The sequence below is a fragment of the Scomber scombrus genome, chromosome 3 (genome assembly GCF_963691925.1).
Source record: "Scomber scombrus chromosome 3, fScoSco1.1, whole genome shotgun sequence".
Taxonomy (NCBI): domain Eukaryota; kingdom Metazoa; phylum Chordata; class Actinopteri; order Scombriformes; family Scombridae; genus Scomber; species Scomber scombrus.
Genome location: NC_084972.1, coordinates 19556698 through 19567958, shown reverse-complemented (window position 1 = coordinate 19567958; position 11261 = coordinate 19556698). Strand labels below are relative to the sequence as shown.

The 11261-nt window shown below is 38.8% G+C and overlaps 3 protein-coding genes across 3 annotated transcripts in view; 1 reads left to right on the top strand and 2 right to left on the bottom strand.

Moving 5' to 3' along the window:
* Positions 1-203: 203 nt before the first annotated feature.
* On the bottom strand, positions 204-1578 carry brk1 (BRICK1 subunit of SCAR/WAVE actin nucleating complex). The gene is made up of 3 exons (XM_062415823.1): positions 1416-1578; positions 816-898; positions 204-709 (listed from the first exon to the last, which is right to left on the bottom strand). The coding sequence occupies exons 1-3, from the start codon at positions 1531-1533 to the stop codon at positions 683-685; spliced, it is 228 nt and encodes a 75-aa protein (XP_062271807.1). The 5' UTR covers positions 1534-1578; the 3' UTR covers positions 204-682.
* Positions 1579-2140: 562 nt separating this feature from the next.
* Positions 2141-3775, bottom strand: gpx1a (glutathione peroxidase 1a). The gene is made up of 2 exons (XM_062415767.1): positions 3445-3775; positions 2141-2815 (listed from the first exon to the last, which is right to left on the bottom strand). Exons 1-2 carry the CDS (start codon positions 3661-3663, stop codon positions 2465-2467), a joined length of 570 nt encoding a protein of 189 aa, XP_062271751.1. The 5' UTR covers positions 3664-3775; the 3' UTR covers positions 2141-2464.
* Positions 3776-4469: 694 nt separating this feature from the next.
* Positions 4470-11261, top strand: part of LOC133977569 (testis-expressed protein 264) — a 36649-nt gene continuing 29857 nt past the window's right edge. The window contains exon 1 of the mRNA XM_062415766.1: positions 4470-4888. Coding sequence (XP_062271750.1) covers positions 4649-4888 — 240 coding nt within the window. The 5' untranslated portion in view covers positions 4470-4648. The remainder of the gene's footprint in view (positions 4889-11261) is intronic.

The window sequence follows — 11261 nt, the reverse complement described above, 5'->3', positions numbered from 1 at the left end:
GTATAGTAGCAGCCTGCATTTATTACACAATACCATGCACATAATGTTTCATTAAGTCTTCAATCAGTGTACATTATGGACACAAACCATCTAAAGTATAACATGTTATGGCCTACATATTATTTTATTTCAGCATTCATGTAATGAAGTCTTGCACTATGTGTACCAAAGCTCTGTATATACAATAACAACACAAAACATGGTCAATGTTAATCATTTATTACAGTATTTAAATCCTGAAACATCACCAAACAGTTCACTGTACAAGAAGGTTCTTAATAAAGATGACTACACAATTACTTGTTCGACTTGGCACACAAGGATGTTCCCTTCATAAAAGCTCTGCTGTGGTAATGACACTGTGTACAACACAGATGGTCCGACAAGTTGTGCTGACACCAGAACCAAACTCCATACTATGTTTTTTAAAACCAATGATTATGGAGGTTATTTTTGTTTTGTAACATTGATGATGCTTGAGTCACTGACACCCAAGACAGACCAAAATATTCTTTACAAATGTGGCATGAAATAAAACAACACAAAACCAGGCCATATAATATAAAACTGGTCCACATGTTCCTGTAAAAAGGAGGGTGGAATCCATCACACTAATTCCAAAATGTCAGGGTGGGAGATGGGCAGGTAGCTCTAGGATGCTTTGACGTTCCATGATGAGTCTCTAGGTCAAGGTCTCTCCTTTTGTCACCTGTAATGTCAGAGGCACAACATAATGATGTGATTGTTACATGACTTTTAAATATTCAAAGAAGAAAAGTGAGTGGATTATTTACATTATAATGCAATATACATACTCTTGCTTCAATATATTCAATCCTCCTCTCCAACGCCGTCAGCTTCTCATTCAGAGTGGCCAAACGGGACCGACATGACATATCTGAGGGTGACAAATTGAATTTAGTGTGTAACCGTGAACAGTCATGACATTGTATACTATGTGTCGACGATACTACACGGAGATGAACATCATCATTATGGATGACCACTGCTTAGAGAACATTTCAATGAGTATGTTGCTGCTAGTGTAACTGCAAGTGTAACGTTATTGACGGAAGAGCAAAGTTAGCATTAGCAGTTTCGGTGGCCTAGCAGCCATTAGCTGTCTGAACAAACGAACGAAATAACTACGATTAAATCTGAATTTTGGCACTTATTGGGAACATAACATTAGTTGACAAGCAGTACAACCCGTACGGTAGCTAGACACCGAACATGTCATATGTCCACAAGGCAATAACACGATTCAGCTAAAGCTAACTGCTAACTGGGAGTGGCCATAGAAAACAACATCAATGCTGGCAAACAGCAGGATAGCTAGCTTAGCTTATCGGGCCACCTTGATCTTGCTTTCTATATCATTATCCACATTAGTATCGTCAAAAGCTGATCCTTACCAAAGGAGTTAAGAAAGTCGGCGATTTTTTTGATGCTGCTCGTAATGACTTCAATATACTCTCGATTCGCCCAGTCTTGGTGAATCTCTCTTTGCACTGGATCTTCCTGGCCAGCCATGTTGGACGAGTCGCAGCTAGGCGTAACGCTAGCGTTCAACTACCCCTGCGTTCAACCAGGAAACCGTAGACGGGGAAATGCTGATTGAACTGCCCTATATCTGAGTAATGGGGGAAACAAATCAATTTCAAGCAACCTTTAGTACATGTTTGCATATAAATTACACGTTAATGTTAAATAATTACCGTCAACAAAATTACTGTTCAATTATTGTGACTGAAAACAGTTTAAGGTGATGGGGATGGGAGGATGACGAGCGGCCACGAAAGTTTACTGTGTTTTTGCAGTAGAAACAGTTAATTGGACTACCCTTATGAGTTGTTAACGTGGCCGTGGGACGTAAAAATGAAGACAGTTAACTTAAAACACTCTCCACTTTTCTACATGTCTAACCAGTCCTTGCAAGGCTGTCAAAACTACCGTTATGTCGGTTGCCTAGCAACGTTAAAGTTGCCAAAGATATGACTTTTACTCTGACAGTTCATTCACCTCAACAAACACCACTTATATTTCAACAGTCCCTACATTTTCCAGATGCTTAATATTTTGAAGGCATGTTTATGTGTTTGTATGCATTGTATATACATGACAGTACCACTTCTTCTGACACAAAATGTTTATTCTCTCCAATTTAAGTCTTCCCAGTGTGATATGAGTTACTGCCTACACAGTGGTAGGGTCAGGCTTTTACATATTTATCAGAAACTCCCCTCACAAAAAACGTTTTCAAGGAGTGTCATCATTGAGTAAATAGGCTGAACAACCACAGTGTACTGCACAAGAAATATCACATCTTTTAGGAGTGCTGCTTTAACTGTGAAACCATGACAAAATACCCAAAACACATGTATGACTAATGATTACTCTTTTTGGTCATGCTGGTCATAAGTGATAACCTATCTGTTCACCACCCTGGATGTCATGGCACACTTTACTTGACCCTCTTTAGTAGCTCTTTAATATCTGCCTCAATGTCAATGGTGAGGAAATTCCTGCTGTAGCGCTTGTAGGGTTCCCCATCAGAACTGATCAGGAACTTCTCGAAGTTCCAGGAGACGTCGTTCCGACTGACAGGACTCCAAATGATGAACTTTGGATCATTCATGAGAGCTATGGCATCATCACAGGGGGATGGGAGCTTTTCCTTTAAGTATACAAACAAGGGGTGGACATCCTTTCCATTCACATCCATCTTCTCAAGAAGCTGGAAATTTGGTTCAAAGCCATTCCCTGGACGAACATACTTAAGAGATTTTAGGATTTCACTATTGTTGTCATTCTCCTGTGATTAAAAAAAAGACAAATAAATAAATTACAGAGAAGACAGTCATTGGGTTGATTAAAAACACAAAATAAGGAAAGTGATGTATAGAAAATATAAGTACATTTGCTCCAGCACTGTGATGTAAACAGGGTGGAGGTATCCACATAGCCTACATAATTATGTTCAAATCATAAAATTAGAGGCACTGTTATAAATGTAACTACATAGCCAACCAGCTCCAACATTAAGCACTGCCATATTAATGCATATGATAATCAAATAATAATACAGCATATTTCTGTATATTATGACACTTGAAAAAGTCCAATATCTGCTGCATATTTTTACTTACTTTAATTAAACGTTGCTCATAATACTTTGAATGCAGGATATATTTTTAATGATAGTAGGCTAAACAATGTGCTGCTTCCGCCACTGAATAAGAGTCGTGCTGAAGCCTAAAAGCTGAACAATGATCTACTTTCCAAAAAGCAACTAAGTATTTAAAACATTACCGTAGTTTTATGGAAAGACAGAATTTCTGACAATTTTGATTGTTATTTTTCGTTAGTCTGAAGAGGCACAAATAGGCTAAAAATATCTAATCATGTATCATATTTTGGATATTCTTTGAATTCATGGCCTACCTGATACCCAAACTGATTGCAGGGTACACCCAGGATAAAGAGTCCCTCGGCAGAGTAACGAGAGTGAAGCTCGTTCATCTGAGTGTAGTCCCTGATAGTTGTTCCTCAGAGAGACGCTACATTTTCAATAAGAACAACTTTCCCCTTCAGGGCAGAAAAACTCAATGTTTCTCCAGACAGAAGCTTAGCGGTCAGGTCGTAAAACCTTCTCACAGCCATTCTTGCGAATTCCGAACAGGATGATGAACAACTTAATTGTAGAAAAAGTGCTTAACTTCTTTAATCAGGCGGTGCAGTGTCAAACAAGTTATAGTACAGCCCTCACTTGATTTATGGGCGGGACCCTAACCCTTATCACGAATACTTAGCAATTTATAAAATATGTATATTTTTAACTTTTAAACTTTGTGCTTCACTAGATTCAATCACAAAGGAAAAAATGTAATTGCAGTTCTTGAAGGTTGGACTCAGAATCACACGAGGCTATTTCACTGACAAGGAAGTAGCTCGCTTTTACAGTGGTTCTCAAAGTGGTGTTCGGGTATAAACAAAGTTATATTCAAAAATATAAGTGGGGGTTCCTGGTGGTCCCCAGCAAAAAGGGGAGTCCTTTATTTTCACTTTAATTCCACCCATAAGTAAAACTATGACATAATGTATAACTATGTTGTTCAAGGGTTTCATACACTTTCTGTAATAAAACATCTAACAGTTAGCGGTCCTTGACGTGAAAAAGTTTGCGAACTACTATTAATGATATATGACTAGTGTTAGTGTTTCGTATTACGTATACACTTTTGACTTTACAATAGCCTACCCTAAATCAACAGATTTTTACCCTCCATTGGGAAAAAAAATGACAAACAATCGGTGCAAGATATGGGCTTAAAATAATGTAATCTGATGCAAACATTGACACTTAAAGAACACGGATATCATTATATTTGCCTGTAAATATAAACACCCCCTTCGTCGGCTTAAAATGGTACTTTCCAGGAAGTCTCGTACAATGTGTATATTTGATTTTTGTTTCGTTTGTTCAGTGAAACAGTTCAATGTTCCATCCGGATTGATGCCATCTGAAAACCGCATAAGTGTTTCTTAAAAAATGCTGGACGGTGGCAGAAAATTAAACCGGATTTAGTGTTAGGAAGCATCTTAATAACCAACTAACGGCACCTGAGCCGCCTGCCACTCAGCTACCATGCCGGACTGGGTCACTTTGTGTGCGGTCATTGGCCTGCCTTTAGCTTGTTACTTGTTGTACTCGGGACTCCTGTCAGACATCACCATATCTAGTGGATCTCCTCCCATAAAGAAGATCACATTCGCTTACCAATTCAAAGAAGGACCGTATGAACACCGCGGACAACTTTTTAGGGATTCTAGTATTATTGGACCAAAGCTTCCATGCATCGGGATATATTATGATAAGCCTGATAAGGTAAACAACCACGACACAACACTCTCAGTAGAACAAAGGTTTGATTTGGTGGTGTTTTTAAGCATTTTACTCAATAATTTAGTGTATTCAAGCAGATTTTACAATGTAAAAATGGCTAGTCGGCCGCTAGATGGCGACAATGCATTTCTCTTAAAACTAGTAAAGCGTTGAACATGAATCTTAGGGTTAGTCAACACAGTTTAGACTCATTTCATGAATTAAGTTAGTGTTTATTTTTTTAGTTGAGTTTAATTTCATCTTCTTTATTTAGTCATCATACTGGTAATCCTTTTGGGCACTGACTGTTTTTTGTTTTCCCTTGAGCAATATCATAGCTCATCTGGACAGGGTGTGGTATAAAATAAGATATTCCTTTATTAGTCCCACAATGGGGAAATTTGCATGTGTGTTTTGATAGGTGTTATGGTTTTGTAATTTGTTGGAATTGTTTTATTGGACACAGTGGAAATAAGCATATGCGCTTCATTTGTGCTTATATGCTTTATGACTGTAACTACTGCTGTGCTGAGTTATAGTGTGTTTTAATCATCAAATAACTGGTAATGAATAATCAGTCAATCAATCACAAAGCTGGTTATGTTATTGGTTATGTTATATTTGGCATCAAAGTTGGAGGTAGCATTGTAGCAACATCTGGTTGGTTAAGTTGTAATTACCATGACATTGTGTTTGCTGACAGGATACGACTAACATGACACTACTGTACTAAGTATGACTTAAAATACCAGTATAAGATACATTTTGAATTTAAAGAATGAAAAAAAAATTAACTCCACACTTATTATTGTGTAAAGAATGAGGAGATACAATCTGTCATGTCTGATCTGTATGTTGTTATTAATTTCACTAATTATAGGTTGTTTAGGAGGTCAGATCAAGGGTCAATATGTGAAAGCTTCTAACACTTACGTGTTAGACTGTCCTTTGTGTGAACTCATCCATTCCCAAATCTCTGCATTTGCAAGCAGCAGGAAATATCTGTTGCATCTGTTTTTCTGACACCTAATCCTGCCAGTCTCTGGGCTCTCCATACTCACGTGGAGTTAGTTCATATGTTTTAAAGCTGGTCCAGCATGACTTGTTTTTTCTATAGGCCATACCCAAACAGAACAAGAGAGAATGAAACAAAGGGTAGCACCTTGAAATGGTTAAGCAATACAGTTGTTGCACTGCAGAGGGTCTGGAGGCTCAGATAACAAGAGTGGAAAACGGGCCTAAGAGATTTGATCTTTAGAAATGTGTGTTTACCAGAGAGTGAGCTACTATTGTGTGTACACTACTGTCCTCCTGGCTACATGGCTGAGAAACATAATGACAGACTAGTGTGTCATTATGTGTAAAGTGTAGAGCTCGAACATGAGATCTTGGCGGAGTCTTTCTATTATTATTATTATTATACCATAATAATTAGATAAAGTAAGAAAACTATTAGTCAAGTCAGTTTTCAGTTATCTCAGGGCACTTTACATGTAGAGCAGGTCTAGACCATGATCTTTACAATAGTATTTACACAAGACCCAACAAGACCAGCTTAGCGACAGTGGCAAAGAAAAACTCCCTTTTAATGGAAAAAAAGCCAAAACCGGACTCTTGGTGGGCGGCCATCTGCCTTGACCGGTTGGATTGAGAAAGAGAGGGCTGGGAGGGAGAAAAAAAAGAGCAGGAGGAACGAAAGCATATAGCACCATGCAAGTTCCAAATAGCGATGTATAGTAATATTAATGGTGATAATAATGATGACAGTGGACAGTGGGTGGCTTGCAAGCACAGATCCAGATTCTACAGCTCCAGAGGCAGAAATACCTACAGAAAGCTACAGGAGGACAGAGGAAAGAGACACTAAAACAGAAAGCTACAGGGAAGAGAGAAGATACAGAGTTAGTAACATGCATTAATAGGACATTCATTTGTACAAATGAAGAGGGAGAGGAGTTCAGTGCATCATGGGAAGTCCCCCAGCAGTCTAGGTCTATAGCAGCATAACTAGGGGACGGACCAAGGCAAGCCTGGCTGAGCTGGCCCTAACAATGAGCTTTATCAAAAAGGAAAGTTTTAAGCCTTCTCTTAAATGTAAAGAGGGCATCTGCCTCCTGGACCTAATCTGAAAGATGGTTCCACACGAGAGGAGCCTGATAGTTGAAGGCTCTGCCCCCCATTCGACTGTAGGAATCGCAACTAAGCCTGCATTGTGGAACTGCAGTGTTCCAGAGTTGAAATAGGATACCATGAGGTCTTTAAGATATGATGGTGCCTGACCATTAAGGGGTTTGTTGGTGAGGAGAAGGATTTTAACGGGAAGCAGTGCAGAGAAGCTAGTATGTGAGAAATATGATAGTTTTTGTTAGTACACATGCAGCTGCATTCTTAAGCAGCTGGAGAGTCTTTAGAGACCTGTTGGGGCAGCCTGATAATAAGGAATTGCTATAATCCAGCCTGGAAGTAACACATGTGTGGGCTAGTTTTTCTGCATCTTTTTGAGACAGGATGTGCCTAATTTTTTTATTTTTTACAATTTTAGGATAAAAAAAGCATTCCTTAAATTTGTTTATGTCAGAACTAAAGGACATATCCTTATCAAAGATAACTCCCAGGGAGTGCCCTGGTGGTCTTGTGGTTAGAGCGCACGCCACATAATCGCAGCCTCCGTGGTTCGAATCCGGCCAGTGACCTATGCTTCCCCTCTCTCTCTCCCTGCTTCCTGTTGGCATCTCTGCCAGTTACAATGTAAATAAAAGGCAAAAAGCCCAAAAATAAATCTTTTTTAAAAAAGGGGAAAAAAAGATAACTCCCAGATTCCTTGTGGTGGTGCTGGAGGCCATAGCACTGCCATCTAGAGTAGTTTTATCATTAGATTATGTATTTGAAAGTCCCAACTCCAGAGCTAAAACAGCTTAGTGCCGTTCCTTTAATGCCAAATAAATGTTTCAGTGTCTCTAATAGGATGTGATGGTCAACGGTTTCAAATGCAGCACCAAGATGTAACAAAAAAAGTACAGAGAGAAATCATTCATCCAATGCAGTTATGAGGTTATTTATAACTTCACCAATTTTGTATCTGTGCCTTGTTTTATCACCTTCTTTTTTAAAGGGTCAGTAAAGTTGTGTGTAATTCACAGTGAGCCTGCAGCTCTATCAACAAGATGATTGGGGACTAAAGTTAGAATGGGAGTCCTCTGTTGTATTAGGAAATGATAGACATCTAGTGTAGACATTAAGTTAATAAATTATGTTCCGAGAAAAGAGGATTCTGTGGAAATAATATTAAATATTCAATTTTAATGCCCTGTGCCACAACAAGGTTTACGGTGTGTTTAAACTCCAACAGCAACTCCACCTCCTCAGCCGTTGTTTCGAGGAATGTGAATATTCATATGACTGGGGGGAGTGGTCTCATTCAAGCTAACATATTCTTCATGACACCGCCAGGTTTTAGTAAGACAAAATAAATCAATATGATAATCTGAGATTACATCATTTATACATCTTTAGATGAGATTTAGGGCCAACATTTTCACAGAATCATGTCTTTAGTCTAGGATTAGTCTTAATCTCTCTCTGAGAAACTGGACCTTAATGTTTAAGAGTCCATATTTAATTAAACTATTTTGTTGTACTATTACAATGGTGGTGTTTATTCTTATTTGACTTTTATGTATAACCCCTCTTCTGATTACTTTTAATTTAACTGATCCAAATGGTTGGGGGGAGACACACTTTGTGTGGTTTTGGGTGGGTAATTGTTCTAATGGAAGTGCAGAGAGGCGTCTAGTACTGCAACTCTGCCTCTTGGTCTCAACTCTGGGTTGTCATGGTTTTGTTGTACTAATAAACTCAGCCAGATTTTTGGATATGAGAACTGTTCCATCCAACGTGGGATGTGTGCCGTCTCTTCTAATCAGACCAGGTGTTGCCCAGAAAGTCCGCCAATTAGAGTGAAATGAACCACCAGTATCTTGCTTGGCCATTATTAGTGATTCTTTCTTTCCACCTTACACATGCCTATTTTAGACATATTGCATATGAAGTAACTGCACTCCAGTGTTGTTTTCGTCAACGATGACGATGATGAAATCATTTCGTTGACGCCACTTTTTTCATGACGATAACAAGACGGTGACGAGATAAACATAGCTCTCTGATGACGAAAACATGACGAGACGTGTGTGAGTTTTCGTTGACGAGATGAGAATGGACGAAAATGTTAGTGGGTGATCTGTCAGACGTTTAAAATGCGTGACATTTCTCCTTATTGTGTGTGTCAATTAAAACCTAAAAAGTATCTGCTGCTGCCTACAGTCTATCCTTGTTTGGTCACGCCCACCACCTGGCGTGCAGCGCACAACTTGCTCAACACGTCACACTGTTGTTACTCATCAGACAATGGACCATGATGGCGGAGGCAGTTTCAACACAGGGGCTCGGTGGTCGCAAACGTAGAGACGACATATGAGTGTATTTTAAATATAACCCAGCAGATAATAAAACAGAGTGTATTGTGAAGGAAGACGGTGACAAATGTGGCCACAAAGTAGGCGGAAAAAATACGACCAACCTTAAGCGGCACCTTAAGGCTCGCCACAAGGATATTTTTTATATATTGTTAATACACAATCCTTAGATCAGAAATTTGCCGTTGGGTGGAAACCTTATATGTCTAAAACCATTCCTTTATTATTGTTATTATTTGTGAAAATAGCAGATCTGCAAGCTTACAATGTGTTGAACGTATAGATCTGCTGCTATTTTCACAACTTATGTGTGACACTGCCCAACAGCAATCTCCAATACTTATTGACCTAAATTAATTTGTTAAAAGACTATACTTATTTTAAAAAAAAAATTGGACTAAAACTAGACTAAAACTATCACATATAGAAGTGACTAAAATGTGACTAAAACTAATAAGCATTTTAGTCTAAAAGACTAAGACTAAATCTAAGATGGTTGTCAAAAACAACACTGCTGCACTCAGAACCAAACTTTTTCAAATGATCAATACTGAGGTAATGAGTCAATAATATTGTGATAGCAAAGCCAAATTCTATTTACAAATCACATTTCATTCCAATGGAGATGCAATGTGCTTCACATTAAAAATCGAGAACACATAAAGACACACACTAAAAAAGCCTATGTACATCATAAACACATACATATGCAAACTCAGCAAAGTAGAACAATATGACACTTCTAATAAAATCAAATTCACAGGAAAACAACAAGGTTTTCAATCTGCTAAACACTGTTGATGTTGGCACATCTAATACAATCTGGCAACGTGTTTCACCAGCTGGGACCACTGGAACCAAAAGCTGCTTCACCAATTTTTGTTTTAACACTTGGAACAACTAAAAGACCTGAGCCAGAAGAGTTCTGGTAGGCTTGCATACGATCAGAGACTGCACTATGGAGCAAGGTCATTTAGAGTTTTGTAGACATGGTGTAAAATGTTGTAGTCAATTCTGAAACTAACAGGAAGCCAATGGAGTGAACAGGTGTGATATGATCGAATTTGTTCTTACTGGTTAAGAAACTGTTGTCTGTCCATAGTCCAGTGAGGAGTGCCTTGCAATAGTCTTACTAACAAGAAATAAATGTATTAGTTTTCCTGCATCTACCTGAGACAAGAAGCATCTTACTATCTTACTATGTCGTTGATGCATTGCATTCAGCCAGTGACTTAACAGGGCTGAAGTCTGTAGAGAACAGGGGCATTAGGTATCTAACTGTGTCAGCTCTAATATTGCAGTTTGCAATAATTTTTTAGTCTCTGAAATGTTCTGTTGTCTACCATAATCAGAGCTGGCTTTCAACAGTATTGACTTAAGTGGCCCCTCTTAAACCTGCCATAGCCTGATGCACTACAACTTGATGGAATGTAACCAGAGTTTAGTGATGGACTCCTCCCCAGCACTGCTTCAAAAGCCTTTTGTTATGCTCATCCTCTTTTTTTCCCCAAGCCTGCAATTAAGCTAGCAGTGGGTCCTAGTTCCTTTCCACAGTCACAGCCAAGTCCTGATCTAAGTTAAAATAATTGGCGTAATGATCTCAGCTCATTAGCGTCCAAGCCTCAGGATGCCATTATGTCCCCACGCCCCAGAGCGCCAGAGAACGCTCTCAAATAGGAGAACTGGTATTCGGTGTCTAAATAGTGTAGACACTGTCCATTGATATTTGCAGTGAGAAGGATTTTTCAAAAGTGCAGCATGACAGAGGATAAGTGTCAGCATGGCTAGTCTCATTCTTTGTTCTTGGTTTTCTCACTTTTACCTCCTTTAATCACTTCCTCTGGAGAAACAAAAGACCTCAACAAGGACTTGAGTTGGTCCAGAGATGGTTGCCATGGATACAG